The sequence below is a fragment of the Thunnus maccoyii genome, chromosome 10 (genome assembly GCF_910596095.1).
Source record: "Thunnus maccoyii chromosome 10, fThuMac1.1, whole genome shotgun sequence".
NCBI lineage: Eukaryota > Metazoa > Chordata > Actinopteri > Scombriformes > Scombridae > Thunnus > Thunnus maccoyii.
In genome coordinates, this window is record NC_056542.1 from 4,627,044 (window position 1) to 4,650,036 (window position 22,993).

The window sequence follows — 22,993 nt, forward strand, 5'->3', positions numbered from 1 at the left end:
GCTTTAAGTGGCTTTCTTCTTTACAAAGTTATCATTTTGTGGATAACATTTTGCCCTAGTCTGTAACATGTAGTAAACATGAATCATCACAATGATAGTGGAATAACTGTGACACTGTTCACAAGACAAATATCTCCGTGTATAATTATGAAAAACAAATATTCTAATTACATCAAAATCAGATTTTACATTAGTTCTGCTACAGTACAAACAGATCACTCACATGAAAAAATCACAGAATTATTCACAAACACATCACATATAAAACATTGAACAAGGGGTTTATTATTATGGGATTATGATGAGTGTTGTAGTAGATCACAGTAGTCGTAGTAGGAGTTTTAATATAGTTTCAGATACAGTTTAAGCAGTAAAAGAAGTAGCTGTAGTACTATTAAAGCCTCTCCATTCATACTGCTGACTGATGTTATTGACCTAATTACATGTATGAGTAACCTACTGCAACACAGACATGTATCACTGGACATATGAGGTACACGGGACGTTACGTTATATTTAGACGAGTGACTGACTACATGTGGTAGACTTCTGTATGACTATAGGAGTCACACGACATGTTCATATATATATATACACACAGACCTGACATATTAGGCTGTTGACTAACACTATGAGGAAGTGTGTATCCACCAAGAACCAGACGACACAGCAGAGAAAATAAATATGGTGAAGATGTATTTTAGCTCTGGTGTGGGAAATTTATTTGAATAAGTTCATGCTCATGATCAAGTTTGATGTGTCACATTCTTGTTGTATTAATGCTAAAAGCTCTTCTCAAAACTTTGATCCTGTTATTATAATAAAACATGATATACAGGTCTGATGTTGGACTGAAATATGTAATCTGCAGTCCTTTTCACACTTATGGTAGATTGCAGAAGGTGCTCTTGACAACCTATTTCTGAAATATGCATTGTGTTTAGCTGTCTTCTTGGGTGAATGTGCAGGTGACAGCAAAAAAAGAGTTTTGAAAAAAGGCTTCTTAATCTTCAGTACCCTCAAAAATCAATAAAATGTTGTATATGTTGTTGTATATTCAGTGCACTCTTGTCCACTGTTTGTCCTGTATGCCTGAGGGTCTAACTGTGAATATTCACTAGTTTGTTTGTTTGTTTTTTGTGATTTTTTACAGGGTTTGTAATGGAAATTTGACCTTTGACCTCATTCAAAATGTGGGTCATACGTCCATGTATAAGGTCGAATATCATAATACACAGAAAATGGCACATTTACTATAGTTTCAGATCATCTTTATACCCAATACCATCAGATTTACAATCTTTTTTTTTCCTCACTTGGTTTTCAATTCATGTCAAAAGTATATATGTAAAATATATATGTATATTATAAGCCTAATATATTTCACATTTTATTGTACAACATTAATTACTCCTGTTAACTGAAACAATGCTTTTGATACCTTGACTTGCATGTGGTGCAGCAATGTAGCACCTTCTACGCTACAAAAAATGTTGGCTGGGAAAATAATCCAGGCAATAATTTCACTTCCTCTCAAAACACAACTGGCGAAACAAATTAGTAGTAAACAGAATCTACATCATAAACCCTGCATCATACTTTACATGGCTGGAGGATTACTGTCATTTATTTACTGTGATAATGTTGGATGTCTATGTTAAACAGAGTCAAAGTTCCAAAACTTGATGTGAACATATGTAAAAATGTTTCCTAAAGGTCAAAGGCCAGGGCTTCATGCTGCTCTGAACATTTCAATTACTTCTACTTCCCCATCAAACTGATATCTGATCATTTACCCACACCCACAAACAGCCATGAGTTCTGCAGTCTTTGTTGCTAAGGTTGTTCCACCGGCTGTTCACATATTTTGGATCAGATTTTGGCTCGAACATGAACGGATGTATTTGAGGAGTCTACATTTGGAGTAAAATCCCAGTGAAATCCTATGACTATTGTTTATAGCTACCCAATCAGAACAGAGTGGGCTCAATAAACATATAGACCTGGAAATGTCCCCTTTAAGTAGCCTAATAAGTGAAATATTACAAATAAACAGCAGGGCTTATAAACAACTTTGCACTTTCTTTAGTTCAGTATCCTTTTCATTTCCTCTTGTAAAAGGGCGATTTTGCAGCTCCAAAACAAATACAGACAATCTTCTCCAAGTTGTTGCTGTTAAAGATTATGTGACATTGCTGAGGAAGGATTTTTTACTTTCTCATCAATCCCTGGAAATTAATTCAACAGAAAAGTGTCACATTGCATTTTAATGGATGTTACTTTACATAAACATTAGGTTCGGAAAAAATGCTGGAGAGAGGTGTAATGTATTCCAAATTCACCTGGTTCTGTCAAGCCAGTAGACCGCCTCAGGGTTCATCCATTCATCTACATTAAGTACAGAATTATTCTTTAAAATGCTTTACTGTTATTTAAACTAAGTAATAGCTGCAGTCTGGAAGCCTTTTCCTCTTTGATATCATGTTGATTCATACACATTACAGCCCAGAGCAAAGTGCATAAAGTTTTACAAAGGTCTGATAAATTATTAAACTGGCGTTTGAGGTTCGACAGAGAATATAGTCCAACATCTAACTTTAATTAAAAAAAATCCCAAGTATTTTTAAGCAGCGTCAGAGCACAGAGTTCACTGCCAGTCTGTGAAGTTGTCAGCGACGTCTGTGTAATCCGACACCTGACATCATCTGGTTTATGGATCCTTGCTCTCCGAGTGAAACCAGATGTAATTCCCCCACTTTGGAAAAAAAAAAAAAAAGAAAAACTCCTCCCCAAACCTGGAGCTCCCATTGTACTTCCTCAAAATCCAACAGATATAAACTCACACACTGACCTACTTCGGCAGCAGCAGAGGAACACAGCAGTAGACTCAAGAGGACTTCACCAAACTCTGACTTTTTTGGATTTAAGGTAAAAAAAAAAAAAAAAGTTGACTGATTTCCTGTTAAAGAGCTTTACTTTCAGTTTTGTTATGTCTGTCTCCTGGCGAGTCTTAAAGGATTAGACAAGACTAATAGTAATGTGTTGCACTTGAGGTAAACCAACTTATGTGTAAGTGAACTTAACTGAACCAAAACGACATAGAATTCATTTCATTTCATTTCAGTAAAGATTATGAGTTTGACTTTTTAAAATGCCTTCCCTTTGAATTGAGGCTCAGATAAATCCATAAGTATTTTTTCCAGCTAAGAAAGTAATTAACACTAATAGGATTAGGATTAGGCAAGAATGATTTTGACCCAGTTGCACCTTAACAGAATAGGAGTTTTGGAAGTCTGAGCTGCTGGTGAGTTAATGTGAAGTACTCATGCAAAAAAGGATTAGAAATACAGATGCTTTATGTACATTGTGGGGTTTTTTAAACATAAAGCAACTAATACCATGGGAATATCCATGACCCATACAGCAATACAGCACATTGCATATATTGTAAACTGTACATTATTTGCATAGATCACAAGAGGCTGCTATTTAAATGATGGCATTTCTGTTGATTCACCCAGAGGTGAAACCATGGTAGATTTAATCAATGTGTGTGGGAAGCTTAAAATGTAAAGCAGTTCAGATCACACAGCGAATACACAGTTTCATTTCTGCTTTTAGTTTATTTAAACTCGACAGGTCAGTGGCCTTTTTCTGGAAACAACAGTCGCAAAATGCAGATTAGAAGCAGGATGTAATAAAACAACAAGGAGAAGCTGATGAATGACAGACGGGCAGGAAAGCAGAGAGAAGCAAAGGTTGCGAAAATGTTCTGCACTGGTTAAGTTTGGAGAGTGAACTTTTCCAACAAAACAACAACAAAGTCAGCTTGTTTATGTCGCTGTATTTGACTCTTTATGTGGGTGGCTGCTACTCACATGTCCGGTATGAAGCTACTGCTGACAGATGATATTAATTTACGCCCCAAATTTGATCGTTTTTGTGTCAAAGGAAAACAAGACTTCACAAAAATTGGCATGAGTTCAGTATTTTCCCTCCAAGACTATTTTTTTCCTGGCAGAATAGGAAACGGCTCTCAGAGTAACAGCTGACTGCTGGTTGGTATGCAGAACTTCCCTCTGAAATCAGGTGTTAGAGGGAAATATAAAAATATAGACACAGTGATTAAACAGTAAAACAGTCTATAGAAACCATAATTTGATTTCTTTCTGCGGAACGACTCTCTGACCACACTGAGAACAATTCCTGAGTCAGACATAATGATGTATGTGTATGTATATGAACCCTTGCGTCTGTGTTTATGCACTGTTGCTCTTCCAGGATGTTGCCGTGCGTGTGTGTGTTGCTGCTGGTGGCCTCAGCTCTGGCCCATCTGGACGAAGTCACTCTGGACGCCCAGTGGGAGCAGTGGAAGGTCACACACAGGAGAGAATACAACGGCCTGGTCAGTGTGTGTTCCTATTTCCTGTATGCATACTTCAGCAAAATGTTACAAAGTGCACTACAGTGCAAAATAAGAACACAGCAAGGTTTCATAACAAAAGGGATTATAAAGAGAAAAATCATGAAGGACAGGCAGATAAACCTATAACCGCTTTGAAAAGGCCTTCGGTAAGTGTTGAGCAGTTTTTGCAAGGCCAACATGAGAGGTAGGGACTTAACAAGCCTGAAGAGCCCATAAGAGACTAACATATCAGATACCAACATATAACAATACATGTTTTGGGGTTTTGCATGAGGAATTGTGCAGCAGATGTGGAGCACCTGGTGCTAAATTACAGATTGATAGAAAAATTTGCATTTTACTCAAGCTTTTAAAAAAGACATCTTGTCATCATCATCAGGTTAAAACGTTTCTGTCTTAGTTCTGAATAGTAAAATAATAGTTCTGCACAAAAAAAAACCAAGCAACCTATTGTAGAAAAAGACATTTAGTGCACATCACTATACTAAAATCTGAACTCACTATGATTCCTCTTCCTAAAACTTACTTTTACATATTAATAATGCTTTTGGTTCTCTGGTGAGAACAGTCTCATGTGACTTGCTCTCTTCAACTGAGGAAACCTAATTGCACAACTTGCTTGACAATCAAAATGAAAGGATCAGAATTAAATATATATATATAAAAAAACAATCATGTGCAAATTGAAGCTGCACACTTGCACAATGTCCACACTTTGTCCAATCACTGCCTTCATTTAAATTACTCATATTTGCAGAGTTGCAAATTTCTTGGGATTTGCACCAAACCCATTTTTCTGTAGAAGTTGCAACAAAAGTCAGGACCAAGAAAGAGGAAGCATTAATAAGAAAAGAAGTCACATCTTAATTAGAACTAGAGTTTCAGTGTGCTGCAGAGAGCTGTCTCTCAGCAGAACATTTCTCCAAATATCAGTGACTTTACTCCCCTTTAACTGCGTCAGTACTGTATGGTGTTTGTTGTTTGCCTCCTGTCTCTCTTTGCTTCAGTGAGTTCAACTCAACATGTGGACGTCTTCGTGTTTGACTCACTGTCTGTCTACATCTGAGTCAATTTAACAGCCAGTCAGTTCACTGTTAGTCTCCTCTCTTTCTCGGTCGGCCTGTTTTTGCTGTCACCAGTCTGGTGTATATTTATTTGGGAGTATGCGGCTCTGCCAAGAGAACGTTTAACCGTGCAGATGTTCCTCTTAGAAGTTTATTCAAGCTGCATTCACTCTACAGGTCAATGCGCAATTTGCTCAATTACAAATTTATACTTAAAGGGTTTAAGTAACTATGTGGTGATACTGAATCTACATTTAGATGGCATTATTGTTCTGTCTGGTTGCCAATGTTCAGTGTTATATGTTGATTTTGTAATTAAAATGATTATGACAGCTCATTATTAGACGTATCTGATAGATGAGTCAATCCTTTATAATCTGGGTGTAAATAAGCAACTGTTTGCTAAGTTCAACATATCAACTTTAAAGGTGACGGTATGTCAGTGTTGTGTTGTTTCTGCTGCCCCCAAGAGGCCAAAAATCAATTAATGCAGGTTTGATGAGTTGTAGATATTGTTACAGGTTGGGCTGACTTTTGTTTTCAGAATATTACAATTACAGATGTGAAGGAGGTCATTCAGTGTTGTTACTGCAGAAAGTCTGTTTGTAGAAGAAGAATTGCATTAGAAGTTTATCCATTTCATTATGTACTGAAGTTGAAAGTATTTTAGAATATTGGATGATAACAGCCCACCCAAATATTAAGATTGTTGAGCTACTTTCATTCGTGGTGTTTGAGTGAATACGATTATATCATTAGCATATAGACTTTTCGGATTTTTGTGATTATTAGTACCAGCTTGAATTATTGTAATGTTTATGTTCTGCTGCATTGCAGGCAAGAAGTTTAAAAAAAAACACAAAGTTCTGGTGTCTTATTTCATTTAGCTGAAAGGAGAGACTGATGTAGGGCAGTTTTCTGTAGTTTTTACCAAAGTGATTTAATATTGAGGTGGAGTTAAAGTTGAGGTAAAAGCCGACATGGTCAGATATGACAATACTGTGAATATTTATTTGAGGTAGGGTGTTATTGCTTGTCAAAAAGTGACATTTTATGAACTGTTGTTTCTTTAAATTCTGGGCTAGAGTAAATGTAATTATTATATTATATATATATTTTATTAATACACCAGATGTTTCTTAAACCTTGTTCTGTGATATACTGCTGACAGCCTGATTCCCTTATTGTTCTCTGCTAATTTATTTCAGTGTGCAGATTTCCACAAATAGAATCACTTGGAAATTAAGGAAAAGTGGAAACAAAGAACATCATCATGGGATGCATACATTGGCAATTGTCAGATTATTTATGAAAAAAAAAACATATTCTTTCTGGTAATGATGGCTACGCATCTCCTCTTCAGAGTTTGATGTGAAAGAAAAGATATTTCCAGCCTCAGCTTCTAAGATCCACCTTATCATCAAGAGGAGCTCCTTCTCTGCCAAAACAAGAATCACTGCTGACAGATGTGTGTGTCCACAAAAGAAACACACACACACAGCAGCTACTTATCCCCAGTGAGCCGGAGAGTTATCTAACATCATTAGCTGTAAATCTTTAACACACATGTAAAAAAAAACATGTGATCGCATTTGACATTCGACACTTAAACCACACGTGTAATAGGCTACATGCTGTAAATACTGAGGGAAACAATGTCAGATGGAAAAGCAAGAAAATGTGAGGGCAGCACTGGTTGCTCTACTTCCTTGTTTTGGCCCGGAGTGGAAACAAGACAGATGGAGTTAGAGAACAGAGAACCAAAAGTAAAGCAGGACATGCACAATGAGAATTTACTGTGACTTCATCTTTGTCATCCTCAGCCAGTAATTCAAATAAGTTAATTTCCAAAAGGCTGTAGACCCACTTTTGCCAAACTGACTGTCTGTTTTTCTTACTTTGCATCAACAAGTTCCTCTTTAAGGACTTAATCATGCAAAAACAGGCCTTTTAACCAATCTGATCAACTGAAATCATATGCACAAAAAACACGTCATCCTTTCTTGCTAGTGTAGTTTCATTTGAGGTCAATTTACAGCAGTCAGCAGGTGTTAAAAAATCCCAGCAGTGGAATTTCCTCACACCTGACTCCATGTCTCAGATTCTCTTTAAGTAAAATCCCCTTCTTTTTTTCATTCTAGTTTTTCTTTGGCTGTGAAGAACGAAGTGAAATGTAGTTTAGTTGGTGTTAAACCAAAGCCGACTGTGAATTTACTTCCGGCACTCAATGAACATCTGTCATCCCTCCGCTCTTCACCTCCGGCTAGAGGTCACCGCTTTACATCTGTGGAGTGTGTGTGTGTGTGTGTGCAGTTTATCTACAGTACTGCAGTATCTTTGTGTACATGCATTTATTCATTTGAATGTGTGTGTGTGCATTCATATGATCATTATTGTATCGGGTGCATATTTACATTCTTGTGTAGTCGGCAGAAAAGACGGCATAGCTCTCTCTCTCTCTCAAGATGTTTTAATCAGTATTCCTCGTCTAATTCAACCCTCCTTGAACTGACTCCACTGTAATAGAATCAAAGTCTCCTCGTATCATTTGCATTTTCCATTAGTGGAATGGATATCTAGAGAGAAATAATTATTCTAGTTATGCTAATGGTTGTTAAGACCATGAATAGTACCAACAGTACAGCATGGGTTTATAATAGGTAACCAAGCAAGCACTTGGCTGTATCTTATTCACATATTGAACTTCAACAGTTTGCTTATAAATGAAAGACATAGATGTTTCTTGGCACATACTAGACACACATAGTGATGATGAGACACAAATATTCTATGTAAAAATAAAACATAAAGCACTATCTTAACACAAATTGCATTGGATCATTATGTTGCTGTAAGCTGTACTAGGGAAGAGTGTTAGTGCATGTGCACTGATTTAATTGGCCTAATTAATGAAATGGGGGCTGTATCAGAGACAAGCTTCTTTTCTTTGCTAATTAAAAGGTATATTTGCCCTATTTGCCCAGATTAATATCTTTCCGCTGTCAGGTGTTGATGCAGGAAGGAAAGAAGCAAGAAAAACTTTTTCAAATCTTTCTTAAACAATCATCAGGTGACCATATGAACACTGAAACAGGTTTTGCTTGCTGCCATTGAAGGATTTCTGCCTAATGTGCTTTCAGTGTGGTGGGAGACAAAATCCACAGCCATCCTTCCTTGTAAATATGTATTCATATGTGAAGCTAATATGATTTCAGCCGTCCAAATTAGTCAAATCAAGTCTTTTCAGTACAAATTTTCCTCTTTTTGTTACTATCCCTCCACTGCAGCTCAAGAGGGAAACACAAAGAGGGAATTTTGTACTAAAAAGACTGTAACTGTGGAAGATATCCACTTGATTAGAACTTTTTTTTTGGACCGACATCACTTACATTGAAAGCACATCGGTGAGGGAGCTTTTATTGACCAATATGAACAGAATTAATGATTACAGCAAGCAAAACCTCTTTCAGTGTTCACCTAACTTTTGATCCAATATACCTAACCTATCCTTGAAGACTGAAATATAGGACATATTGGGTAAATTTCTGTACATGTTATGACCCCTTTATGAGGACTATCAGTGTCACAGTAGTGGTGAAGAAATAGCTGCTGACTCCATTACTGTGTCTCACTGTCAGGGCTGGATGCTCCAAAGTTCAAATTTCTAGACTGAATACGACCTGAATTATACCTTCAAATGCTCCAAATATTGACAAGAAGTGCAGCCTTGTGTTGTCTGACTTTGTTTGCAGTTGTTTTCAGTTCTATGCAATTGTTTAATGATGCCTTCCTGCGATCGACTCCTAAAGTCTTGAAATGTTCACTTCATATTTATCAGGTGTTTGCATTCAAGCGATCATGGAAGCCAAACATAAACTCCACTGTTTGTTTCTGTCAGCAGCCCGAACATGTTGTTCATCACAGGGCTTTACATCTCATCCTAAACTAGAAAATTAGAAAGATAAAAGTGCTGTTAAAGGTGTTAAAGTGAAGTGTACAGTTTATGTTTTCCTCTTGACACAAAGTGAAATGAGCACCCTTGTTTGTCGCAGGATGAAGAGGGTATTCGCAGGGCCATCTGGGAGAAGAACATGCTTATGATCGATGCACATAACCAGGAGGCAGCGCTGGGCATACACTCCTTTGAGATGGGGATGAACCACCTGGGAGACATGGTGAGTACAGACACTGAGGCAGGTCTGCATGCTTGAGCTCACATTTCTCGCTCAAATCTGATCTGACAAACATACAGACATTAAGAATGAAAACAGTTTGTTGTTTTACCCCATGTAGTGCATCAGTGTAGCATTCTTTTGCCTTGTCTTGCATACTTTCACAATGTCCTGCACAACGCTGTGGACACCATTTTTGTTATCTACAGTATTTCTGGCTGCTCCTGCTCCATCACTTTTCCATCTCTGTAGCACAGAGGTATCTCCCCAAATACCAATCAAGTCACTATTTCTTTACTATTTATTATTTTTATGTTATGATACCACCGGCTCAGCCCAGCTGCTGTGGTGCCAATGTTCACCCTGTTGTCTCAGATAAATTAAGTAAAAATTAACCAGCTGTCACAACAAATATCTAAATAGCTCGTGTGACGTTAACCTCAACATCTGATTTTGTATCACATGTTCATGCTTCCAGATTAAATATATCAGATATTCATATTTTCCCTCTGGCTCTTAGCTGCCGCACTCGGCTGTCATCAAGCGTGTTTCTGCTTCACTCATGCATGCTGCATCCCAGTGAGGTGACATAAAATGGATTTGGTGGCCTTAAATCAGCTGTAGTCAGACACGTATGTCAGCGCACGTCATGACTGATAGTCTGTTTCTGCATGAAGATGCTGGCTGTAACAAGCTGTATATCAAAAGTAGGTGGGAAAAGGGGGGATGCCTAAAACTAGCATGCCAGGGCTTAGGCTCATTTATTAGCGGCAGGAACATGTATACACGTTCAAATTCTGCCTGAATGGCCAATTTCATGTTTATGTGAGAACAGGTGGCCGGGAAACGAAGGATGCATTTCCATTTTCATTTTAACAGGAACCACTTAAGTGAAATGAAATAAAAATTAACAGATGGCCTGTATTTCTTCCATTAATGATCTTTCTGCGTGCAGACTGAGCTGTAATGAAAGCACCGGGGGAATTCTGATGATAATAAATGGCAGGATTTTTTTATGTTTGCTAAATATCGTATTACCATCGGTTTCACTATGACAGCCAACAAATGGCGCTGAAGTCACGTAAAAATTAACAACAACTCTCTGCTATTTTACCTCCTCTTTTGCTCTTCATATTGCTCTCTCTTCTATTCTGTCTTTTATGGCATTGTTTTATAAATGTTGTAGCTTTTTCATATATATATATATATACTTTTATACATCTTCTGGTGTCCCTTTTTGACATCAGTACAGCACAGAAAGTGACATTTCACTTTGGAGTAAACTGTAAAACCCATCTCTTCATGAAATACTTTTCATCCTCCATCACCCTGCTGAATCAAATCCCCCTCTCTCCTATATCTTCTTCAATTTGTTCTATGTCTGGCGGTGGTACAACCGACTGTTGACCTCTGAACTTTTTGCTTCTTGTAATGTTTTTTGATCAAGAAGCTCATTCTGCTGTTGCACAGAAGACCCTCAGCTACAAACCTGTGTTTTAAAATATAACGTAGCTGTGTCTCTGTCCATGCAGACGTCAGAGGAAGTGGTCGAGAAGATGACTGGCCTGCAGGTCCCGATGAACAGCGAGCGCAGCTTCACCATGGCCCTGGATGACAAGGTGTCCAAAATTCCCAAATCTGTCGACTACCGCAAGAAGGGCATGGTGACTCCAGTGAAGAACCAGGTTAGATTTGATTCAAACTTTGAGATTTGTTTGTTTTTTAGCAGCTGCACTTGAAAAAATGTACAGTTTAAATAGAAGAAGTAATAATCAATTAGCATGAGGCTAGCATGATGGCTGAAAAAGTCTGTGCATGAATGGAGCTATTAGACTCAGAAACCTATTCATAAATGTCTGATTAACATGAGAATTACAAAGAATAATCCTGCAGGTGTTTAATGAAGGTAGGTGCAGGCAGTAACAACAACACACAAGCAGGAAGTGAAAGAACCTGTTGGTTGACTAAATATTTGGCATAAATTGTTCCACCTTCAGCGCACTGCACCAGCAACATAGACAAAAAACCGCACAGTGTCTCAGTTCTAGAAAATTTGACAATGAACAAAAACACCTTATCAAAACACGAGCGAGGACAGGGCTCGTGCAAGAGAAAATTTCAATGTGATCACATACTGAGATCACATGATAAAAGCGACACACCTCAGTACACCAAGCAACCAAAACCGCATCATATGACTGTATCATATTTTACCAGAAACAAAACAGGAACTGCCAGCGTCTCACATTACTCTCACTACTCCTGTCAACCTTGACAATAGACAGGGTTTTGGCCTGTAATGAAGTTTGTTTGAGGGTTTTAGGGACTCTGAGAAAAGCTAGTACAGCACAGTGTTAGTAAGAGAGTAAAAGGCAGGAAATATCAAGATAAATATTATAATATTGTTTTATCCAATTGGTCTTATGAAATCCTTACAAATGTCATTAGGTGAGTTCAGGAACAAGTCCAGAAAAAAAGCTGACATGATTGTTTTGGAGATTGTATTGTATTGTATTGATTTATTCGGGACAGTGTACAGATTTTAGCATAAAAGATGCACTGCACCAGAGTTAGCTCAAAGCTAATTTACATCTGCAGTTCGCACAACAGCAAACGGTACAAAGCAAAAACACACAGAACAATAAATACAAAGCTCTACACAACAGCACATCACATACACCCACAATGTCAATTAGAAATGAATAATGTAAACTTGTCAAATTAAAAGCAAGACTACCTGTGCTAATGAGACCATAGATGGAGCTCTGGTCCAATCTTGTATAGAGGATATTGTGGAGGATCTAACAGAACTTACTGAGTGAGTGTACACAAAGTCACATAATGGAGGAAGCGGCCAAACCATTTAAAATTTTATAAACTAGGCACAAATTTGAGAATAATCTAAGATTCTCAAAGCTCAGTAAATTGTAGTTCTCCAGTAGCCTGCAGTGATGGTACAAGGTTTACACCAGACAGTGAAAAGCCTTTTGATTTGTTGCTGCTTTGAAATGAAATACTTCAAAAACCTTCTCCAACATGTTTTAGAGCAGCACTCCGTAGCGTTAAAAAAAAAGGCTGAAATGCATGAGATTCAGAGTATGATGTAAATCTTTTCTTATGTAAAAGCTTTCGGAAAAATACCATGAAACAACCTCCAGTTTTTCCTCCCTAGTATCAACCTTCCTGCTGCTCCAGAATCGGAAAAGGAAGCACACAATCCCAGCTAGAGTACGATCACGTAACCCGCTGGAGGAAACAGCCTGTTCTCACTGCTAATGGTCTTTGAAAACAAAGAAATGGATTTGGTTATTAAATGTAATTAGTCATTGTGAGTGGATTGGACAGCCGGGGTATTATTTATGTAAACAAGGGTCGAGCAGAAAGTACATAGATTGAAATATGGAGTACATCTGTGCTTTCTGCTAACAGGCAGATTAACGCCGGAGTGATGTCATGGTATCTAATGAACATCAGGGCTGATAATGAAGCACAGAAGGCTCGGCGGGGTTTGATATTTTGGTTTGGTTATGTAATATTATACATCTTTGTGTTTAGTTTTTTAGATTTTGGTGTTTTTAGCAAACAGGAACACATATTTGCTACGCTTTTGTAGCAGGTATTGTGAGGCAAATACTAAAATCCACATTATTTGGCAGGTTTATTAACTTAAAAATTATGCAAATCAGCCTAAAATTAATACTCTTTTTATTTTACCCTCAACAAAGATTGATTGCAGCTGGTTTTAGAGGTAGACTGGGCAAATTTAAGCTTGATCTTTATCTTTATTACCATTAGATTCTGCTGTTTTACTCTTTGTTTCAGTATTTGTCGTTTTGATGTCAGTTTATGTGCAGGATGTTGTCGCCTTCTGGTGGATACAAAAGAAACTGCAGCCATAAACAGGATTTATTGAGCTGCTCCTAAGCTCCTTGTTGTTCATGAATTATGCAGCAAACTGACTGCACTCTCTGCATACTAACAACCCCCTCTGCTGTCTCCCCAGCGCACTTTATGGTGACTGGGTTTTGTGTTTGATATTTTGTTTGTTAGAAGAATATTTCAGTCATACCAGAGCTCAATGCTGCACTCAGAACATCTGCCCTGTGAACTGATGTGATTACAAATTTGCAGTTTTTAAATTGGGAGCAGCCCAGAGCAGCATTATGTTAGAGTCTTTGCCTTGAGGAGGAGCAGCAGAGGTGGTTTAACTCAAAGCCAAGCAAGTGTTAAAGATTCAGACAATGACTCTAATTGAGGTTTAATGTTTCAGGACTGAGAGAGCATTAAAACAGCAGCTCTGTTCTCCAGCACAGGCCAGGGGATCCTGTTCTTTGGAGGAAAACAGGTGTTAAAATTCTGCTTCAGATGTCAAATTAGATTAAACTTCTTTTTACAAAACTCAAAAAACTGCTCTCCTAGTCCGCAATCGGTTTGGGTCAGACAATACTGGCCTTTAGGTAAGTTGTGTGTAGGCGATATCTATTACTAAAAACACAGCAAGGCCAAATTTATGTGGACACCTGCACATTACATCCATTTATGATTGTTTAATATGTCATTAATCTGCTGCTATAACAGCCTCCACTCTTCTGGGAAGGCTTTCCAATAAGATGTTGGAACCTGGCTGCAGGGATTTGCTCCCATCCAGCCACAAGAGTATTAGTGAGGTCTGACAGTGATGCTGGGTGATAAGGCCAGCCCTGGATTAGAGCAGTGAAGTTATTCCACACAAAACTGGGAAAACCATTTTGTTAGCCTGACTTTGTGCACGCAGCCATTGTCATGTTAAAACAGTAAAGTGTCTTATCCAAATGGTTGCCAAAAAGATGGAGGCACACCATTGTCTGAAAGATCATTTTATGCTGTAGGATTAAGATTTCCCTTTATTGGAAGTAAAGACCTTAAACAATAAAAATCACGCCAATATTAATCTTTTAAAACTTTGCTCCAAACCCATATTAAAAATATGTTCATTCTATATTGTTTGGTTGACCTACACAGATGATCATAGCAGAGGTGTTTGATCCATTGAAGTAACTTAAAAACACAATATCAGTGTGTCCCATATTGTTAATGTGTAGGTGAATCAGTTCAGTCCAATAAAATATTACCAATCTATTACTGTGTGACATGTCCACACTCCTGTTCAAACAACCACACTGTGTAAGAACAATAGTGACATTCTTTGAGCCGACCAACAGAATGAAAGTGGTCAAAGTCTGCCCCTCAGTGGACACACAGGAGAATGCACACACTGGTTCCTTTTTGTTTTTCATTTCTCATTAATCGATCGGTTTGATTTCCATTAGGCTAATAGGGTATTAATGAGGCAATTTTCCTCTCATTTTGAGATTTGGTGTAAATTAATTACTCTGCCCCCTTTTCTGCTGATTTAATTTTCTTTTTTGTTATAGTTCTTTTCTTATTCTGTTATTTAGATGAATAATAGTAATAATTAACTTTATTTATATTGCACTTTTCAAAAACAACTTTACAAAGTGCTTCACAGACTTAAAAACTGAAAATACACAGTGTAATTACAAATTAGAATAATTTCAATCCAGAATCCAGAAACAGAAACATAGATTTAAAAAAAAACAGTGAATAAAAAATCTTAAGAATAACTAAATGATAAAAGAAAAAACTCTAGTTAAAAGCCATTTTATAAAAATTCAATTTTTAAGAATTTTAAAAGAGGTCACCGAGGTAGCTTGTCTGATTCTCAGTGGAAGGTTATTCCACGGTTGTAGAGCCGTACTGTCTCAAGCTTCGCTCTGGGGACCGAGAGCAACAGCTGGTCTGCAGATCTGAGAGCATGAGCAGGGGTGTGAGGGGTGTAAGAACGTCGATAATGTAAGATGGGGCAAGGTCGCTTAGTGATTTAAAAAAAAAAAACAAGCAATAAAATTTTAAAGTCAATTCTGAAGACCACTGGTAACCAGTGCCATGAGGCGAGAATAGGGGAAATGTGCTCTGTTTGGAGGTCTTGTAAGAACCCTAGCTGTGGTATTTTGTACAAGTTGAGGTTGGTTGATGGACTTTTGGAGCAGTCCAGCAAATAATGAGTTACAGTAATCTAGATGGCTGAAAACAAAACCATGAATAAGAGCTTGTGCATCCTCCTGATTTGGTGATATTGCTGAAATGTTTAGAGAAGTTCAGCTCTGAATCAAAGGTTACTCCCAGATTTCTGGCCTCATGGGTGCACTGCAAACCTTGGGAAACTAAACTCTGATTTACACGATCCCTATGTGCTTTGGGTCCAAACACCATCACTTCAGTATACTGGAGTTGTGGATAACTTGACCCAGTGGTAACACGTAGATACAGAACAGTAAAGGGTCAAGAATAGACCCTTGTGGAACGCCACAGATGATATTTGCATAGCTAGAGAAGACATTCCCAGCAGGAACTGTCACTCAGGTAAGACTTGAACCAGTCTAGAGCAGTCCCAGTCATGCCTACCCAGTTTTCTAGTCGATCGATCAATTAATATACCATGATCAACTGTATCAAACGCAGCAGAGAGGTCTAACAACACCATAACAGTACAACAACCTCGATCTGAATTCATACTAATGTCATTTAAAACTTTTAGAAGTGCAGTTTCTGTACGATGATGAATTTGAAAACCAGACTGAAACTTTTCAAAGAGTGAATGGTCATTCATAAAAGATATGAGCTGAGAATATACCACTTTCTCCAGTATTTTGGCAAGGACGGGTAATTTAGATATGGGTTTAAAATTATTAAGATCGTCGGTGTCAAGGTTTGACTTTTTCAGAAGGGGTTGCACCACAGCCAATTTAAAAATTGGAGGAATAATCCCTGAAGTTAAAGAATTCTTAAATATTGATAAAATATCTGAAGATAAAAAGGCAGAAACCTCTTTTAAAAGTCTTGTGGGTAAAATATCTAAAGGAGAGGAGGAAGATTTCATGCCGTTAATCATCCTCAGTAAATCTGACTGGAGATACCAGATAAAATGAATAAAAACCCTGATACGTCTCACTGTGTGGTAGAATAAAGAGAGATGTCTGATTTGGGCTCTAATGCTGGAAACTTTATCGACCAAAAAGGACCAAAATGTCTCACATCTCTCAATAGAACAGATTTGTTGGAATCAGGAGGGCAGTAGATAAGAGAGTTAATGGTCCTTAATAGCAATCTGGGGTTGTCAGGATTTGCAGCAATAAGATGTGAGAACTATTTGGAAATGTCTTACTTTACAGTGCTTTTAAACTCTTTTAAAAGCTCTTTCATGGCATTAAAATTGCACATCAGCTTTCCATTTCCATTCAGCATGTCTACATACCCCTCTAGTGCTCCAGACACAGTCATTAATCCATGATGGGTTAGGGTAGGAGCTACGGTGTCCAAAGTGGCAGCACATAATTGCATGAATCTACTAACCAGCTCCACAATATCAGTCTGCCTGAATTGTAACATACTTAAAGTGCACATATTTATTCTCTTTTTATACCATGTTACCAACCATGTGCACCTTCTTGTCAAAACGCAGGGTGCCTGTGGCTCTTGCTGGGCCTTCAGCTCCGCCGGGGCCCTTGAAGGCCAGCTGGCCAAGCAGACAGGGCAGCTGCTAGACCTCAGTCCTCAGAACCTGGTGGACTGCGTCACAGAGAACGACGGCTGTGGAGGAGGATACATGACCAACGCCTTCCGATATGTGCAAGAAAACGGAGGCATTGACTCTGAGGCGGTTTACCCATACGTTGGACAGGTAAGAAAGTGAGCTGTTACAGGGACAATGCCAGACATACTGGGGAATTAACCAAGAAATTTTCCCTTTAGTGGGTTAAATTGCTGCTGTTGAAGCAATGAAATGTCCACATGAACTGAGGTTCACCACATTTGCTTTCCTGTCACATGTTAATACTTTGTTCCCTTATTGTTATTAGTAAGACTTCCTGTTTTGTGACAAACTGCAACTAGACCCAGTCTCAATCCCAAACCTCTGACCTAAGCGCTTATAGACTTTGATGTAACCTAAACATAAATGCATGAGTGCAAGATGGAGTGCAACTGAGACTAATTCATAAGTTTTAATTAGTATTTGTTGGTGACCTCGCTGAATGATTAGGACTTTAATAGAGTTTGTGATAGTCACAATCAGTTTATGACTAGTCAGACCTAAAGAAAAAGAAAGGTATACAATCTTAAAGTGTCCCAAACATCACTGAAAAGTGGATTTCAGGGAAACATTTTGGATTTGCCAACTGCTGTATTTCCTATCAATCATTTCTAAATTGAGAGAAAGATAGCCTGGCTGTGTCTAAAGATTTAAAAAAACTAACAACATGATAAAACAAACATCTCATTTGCTTAAATCCACACAAAAAAAACAAAGCATAAAAATGACAACAGACAGATCTAGTTACTGTCGGACGGACCGGGCTAGCTGTTTCCACCAGTTTCGAGTCTTTATGCTAAGCTAAGCTAACGGCCCGCTGGCTCCGGCTTCAGATTGAATGTACAAACATGTGAGTGTATCAATGTTCTCATCTAACTCTCAACAAGGAAGCTAATAAGTTAAGTGTGTGTTAAGTATTTCCCCAAATATGGAACTATTCCTCTAACATGCTGGTTATAAAATATAAATATCCAGGAGTCTGAAAAAAATCCAAATGACGACAGCAGAAGTCGCCTGTTTACCACAACACAGCTGCGGACACAGACTGAAACCAAAGTGGTTGACATTTCTTCATTTGGCTGTCAGGGTGTCACACGTAGCTCCAATCACATGAACACACAACAGGAAAAAAAATTCATAAGCGTTGACCATTTTGACCGTAAAGAAGCAGCAAATATTTGACAGTCGTCTGAAGTGACTCAGCAGAAATGATGAAGTGGAATCTCTGCCATTGTCTTACAAAGCAGTTTCCTCTTTAGTCACCTATGTGTTGTGAGGAAAGGCTGCAGCTTCCTCATTTTGTAAGTGCAGGATGCGATCAGACACGTGAGAAATGTGCACCGTAGACTTTTTTAAAAAACCACAACGTTCAGTGTGCGGGTGTTATTTTTATCATCAGCTTATTTGACACTCATCTTTAGAGAAATACTTATTGCAATTTCCTAGAGTCCAAGTTGACATCATAAAATGTCTTGTTTTGTACGAACAACAGTTCAAACCCCAAAAATACTCAATTTACTATCAAATATTTGCCATTCTTGCTTTAAATGATTAAGTTGCAGTCTATATTACTGTACATTTTTCATTGTCATTTAGAAATTCATGGTGGCCTTTCTTATAAAGCACCTTGAAACATTCAGGTTGTTAACCATGACCATGCTGTGTGGAGTTTACTGACACCGCATTAGAGGATTTCTGAGTGTTGTAGTTCAGGTACCGCTGCTATAAAACTGCCTTTTGCAGCTCTAATTCTTATTTGACTAGTTTATCAAGTGAGAATTAAGAAACAAATACATTAAGCTTTTTTTTTCCTGTTTTTTTGTCTTGTCTGCAGGACCAGCCCTGTCGCTACAACTCAACAGGCATGGCAGCTCAATGCAAAGGTTACAAGGAGGTCCCGGTAGGCGACGAGCACTCGCTGGCTGTGGCGTTGTTTAAAGTGGGTCCGGTGTCTGTGGGCATTGATGCCACGCAGAGCAGCTTCCAGTTCTACCAGAGAGGTCAGTGAACCTGTCACACATCTGTTTTCTGATAACAGACGCTGAATTATTTGCCCCCTTGTTATGCTTTGTATCATTTCATGGACAAAGTAGAGACGAACTGAGATTGTCATACACCTACTTTACAATTTTACATAAAATACAGTAAAAGCGCCTTTTTCCTCTTTCCAGTACATTTAGTCACTTACATTTTTATGATCTATGTTGTGTTTTTGTAATGCAGTTATGAGCAGAGACCGTGTTAAACCTTCCCTATTGGTGGTGCATTTAAGGAAGCTCTAACAGTCAACATTTCACAGCGGGCTGCAGACCTGCAACCTTTTTAATGACAGAAAACACATTTGAACATTATCTTTTTGTTTGCTGGATCTGGTCTTGAGGCAAAAGTTGGCACTAAAATCTCAGTTGAAGCATCCTTAAACACACCACCATGGAGAATTTTAAACTTAACTGTAGAAATCTCACTGTGAGAGAACACTTACCTTATGTCAAGCAAGTTTAATGTTTTTGCAAGATGGTTTTGAAAAAGAGAAATCAATATAAAAACTTGTATGACCTACACTGTAGCTTTGTAGGTTTGAAGTTTGAAGTCGTGCTGTAACGGCTCACTGATGCACTTCCAGCTCTGAATCTTTCCTGACGTGGCCTCGGGCTCACACAGGTCGCTCACTCTTCCTCTCTGTCATGTGCCCAGGTGTTTACTACGACCGCAACTGTAACAAAGATGACATCAATCACGCCGTGCTGGCAGTGGGCTACGGAGTCACCCCCAAGGGCAAGAAGTACTGGATTGTCAAGAACAGGTGTGACACTTCAACTGTCTGAACAGGATCAGGTGGCACATAACGCCACCAAAATGAAACATGTTTGTTTGTGTAGCGCAGATTTGATGCCTTCTGTCAGCTGTATTGGTGACAAACTGATGAGCTGAAATGCTGTTTGACTCCTGGTGGTGCTCAACTCCTCTCACGTCTTTCTCTCCGTCTCTGTCGTCTGCCGTCTTTTGTCTTTCCCTGACAGCTGGAGCGAGAGCTGGGGCCACAAGGGCTACATCCTGATGGCACGTAACCGTGGCAACCTCTGCGGCATCGCCAACCTCGCCAGCTACCCCATCATGTGAGGAGAAGAGTGTGAAGCTCAGCGGAAGACAAAGGAGATCAAAGGGACTTTGCTAAGACTACTACACACAAAGAACACGCTTGGATTGTACGCAGAGTTCATTCCAAAATGTCAGCAATCACTACAAACAATTACAAGACATATTTCTTGGTTTACTAATACATATTTGAATTACTTCACTGTACAATACAATAAAACTCAAATTGGTCTTATAGTCTTTTGTGATTAACTCTTCCGGTGATGAAAAGGGTCAAATGTTGTGGAGTCTTGGATTCCAACATCCTTAAAAATGTCTGATGAGGACATCTGGTTATCTTGAGTTGAAGCACTTTAAACCCCTTTTCATTCATATCTCCAAACCAACAGACCTCCAATCTGGTCCAAAATGGCAACACATAGTAACATAGAACAAAGGTTGGTTTTGTGCCAAAATGCCAAGTTGAATCTACAAACCCACCAGGCACAACCAACATTTTCACAGTATTTGGCTGGTAGTCAGTGATAGTTTCAGTCCCTAGTTTTTAATTACAGTCTGTGTGATAACCAATGATGTTTTCAATTCAGTGTGACAGGAACCGTTGCTGGGCAATGGGAGCTCCTCCTTTCCTGTTGATGAAGAGAAAAGTCTCTTCCTTTAAAATCGTAACTAGTTTTTCTTATTGATCATGTTGACTTTTGTTATTGTTCTGTTCAGCACTTTTCTGATGATTAAACTGTAAACTGATGTTTTCTATGAAATTAAATAAAGGTTTCATTTTGAAGTTGGATGCATCAGTTTCGGTTTTTTTTATGGTCAACCAAGGAAACAGGAAAAGAAGGTCAGCAAGTAGCAGCAAGTAGTCATTTCTGCTTGATGTTTACAGTACAGATACTGTTGCAAGGCTGGTAAACTTCATAATTTATGCTTGATAAGTAATTAAGTAAACTTTATTTATAAAGCACCTTTCAAAACCAGAGTCACAAGGTGCTTTACAATGCAAATAAAACGAGAGAGAGATAAAATAGAATAAAGCACGGTCACCCTTGGTCTTAAGCCTAGTTTTTGGCACTGATCAGTAGACCTCAGTGATCTCACTGTGGTCACAATAATTCAGATATATAGGTTGGGGCCAGTCTGTATGGTGCCTTATAGGTAATTAAAAGAATTTTAAAATCAATTCTACAAGGTATTGGTAGCCAGTGTAGGTTGGCCAACACTGGTGAGATGTGTGCCCTATGCTGGACTAACTGGAGGCGAGACACAGAAGAACGACTCAGGGTGGTGAACAGTGACTTGCAGTAATCAAGACGGGAGGACACAAAAACATGAATTAACACAATGACAAACCTATTCACACCGAACGCTTGCCTGTATGCACAATGTTTATGTTTACGTGACATCACACTCTGTGAATTTGCAAATGAGCTGCGATCAGCTGAGTAGATGTGTGATGCCCAGCAGCTTATAAATAAACACAGCTGTAATAAGGGCAGGGCTCGTTTAGTTTATTCATTCCGAGAAACTTATCACAGAAGTAGTCGTTCTGGTTCTGCAAATACATGTCGAATTATTGTGCCACACCTTTTAGTACCAGTCATGTTGTTAACTGTGAAGACGAATGTTTTTCTTCTTGCAAAATGTCTGCATTATTAAACAGTTTATGTAAAAGTGAAATTATGCAAAATACATCTCAGAGATTCTCCACAATTGAAGGGGAAAAACCGGTGTTCATCTCACCTTAAAGAGATAATTTAGATAAACATTTTCATTAAATTTCAGTGAGTTTTCTGCTTTTGCTCAAAACACTGTGAATTTTAATGGTATTGGAACAAAATATCTGCTATCAGGTCCTGAAAACTAAAAACTATTTGCCAATTCTCACGATTCCAAATAATCAATTCTGTGTTTAGTCCCAATTGATTACAAACCCTAAAATGATGTAGGCCTATGTTAAAAGTCTGCAGCTGTAGCAGCTACTGAAGCACGATGTCATGACTGCCATGTAAAACAATGTGTAAGTATGTTGTACAAAACATATAGTATGAATATTGTGTGTCATATAATATAGAGCAATAAAACACTGTATGTTTATATTCACTGCAATTTAAAAATATACATTTTATGCTTCTTATTGATTTAAGCTCATCTAGCAGCATCCGTCCATCCACCTCTTTAATCCAGAGGAAGACCTACAACCAACATCTGGCAGACGGCCATAAAACACGATGACCTCCTGACCTTTCGTCCATCCTCTTGACAGGTCAAAACTACCTCTTGACCTACACGTTGGTCCAGAACAACTTACAGCAACACACTGGTTGGACTCTAAGAGAGTGAATCCTTTTTTTTTTTTTTAGAAAAGATGTTTTTTAGTGACCCCCCTGACCTTTCCTGTTCCTGCACCACCAGGTATCCCACTTGTACACAAGAAATATCAAAATCTAATGAGCAGATTGCCATAAATTATTGAACACATTCTGCTGAGGGGAGGAATGTTTTCCATTTTTCACAAAATCTCAGTGACTGTTATGTAATTAATTGAGCATTTTAAACTCCTAAAATCATTAGATGTTTCATTTTA

General features: G+C 38.3%; 1 protein-coding gene across 1 annotated transcript; it reads left to right on the forward strand.

Annotated features, from left to right (window-relative positions):
* Positions 1–1,401: 1,401 nt before the first annotated feature.
* On the forward strand, positions 1,402–21,193 carry LOC121906130 (cathepsin K-like). The gene is made up of 8 exons (XM_042424812.1): positions 1,402–2,928; positions 4,282–4,405; positions 9,543–9,665; positions 11,195–11,347; positions 17,185–17,403; positions 19,148–19,313; positions 20,008–20,116; positions 20,334–21,193. Exons 2-8 carry the CDS (start codon positions 4,283–4,285, stop codon positions 20,431–20,433), a joined length of 993 nt encoding a protein of 330 aa, XP_042280746.1. The 5' UTR covers positions 1,402–2,928; position 4,282; the 3' UTR covers positions 20,434–21,193.
* The last annotated feature ends 1,800 nt before the right edge of the window (positions 21,194–22,993 follow it).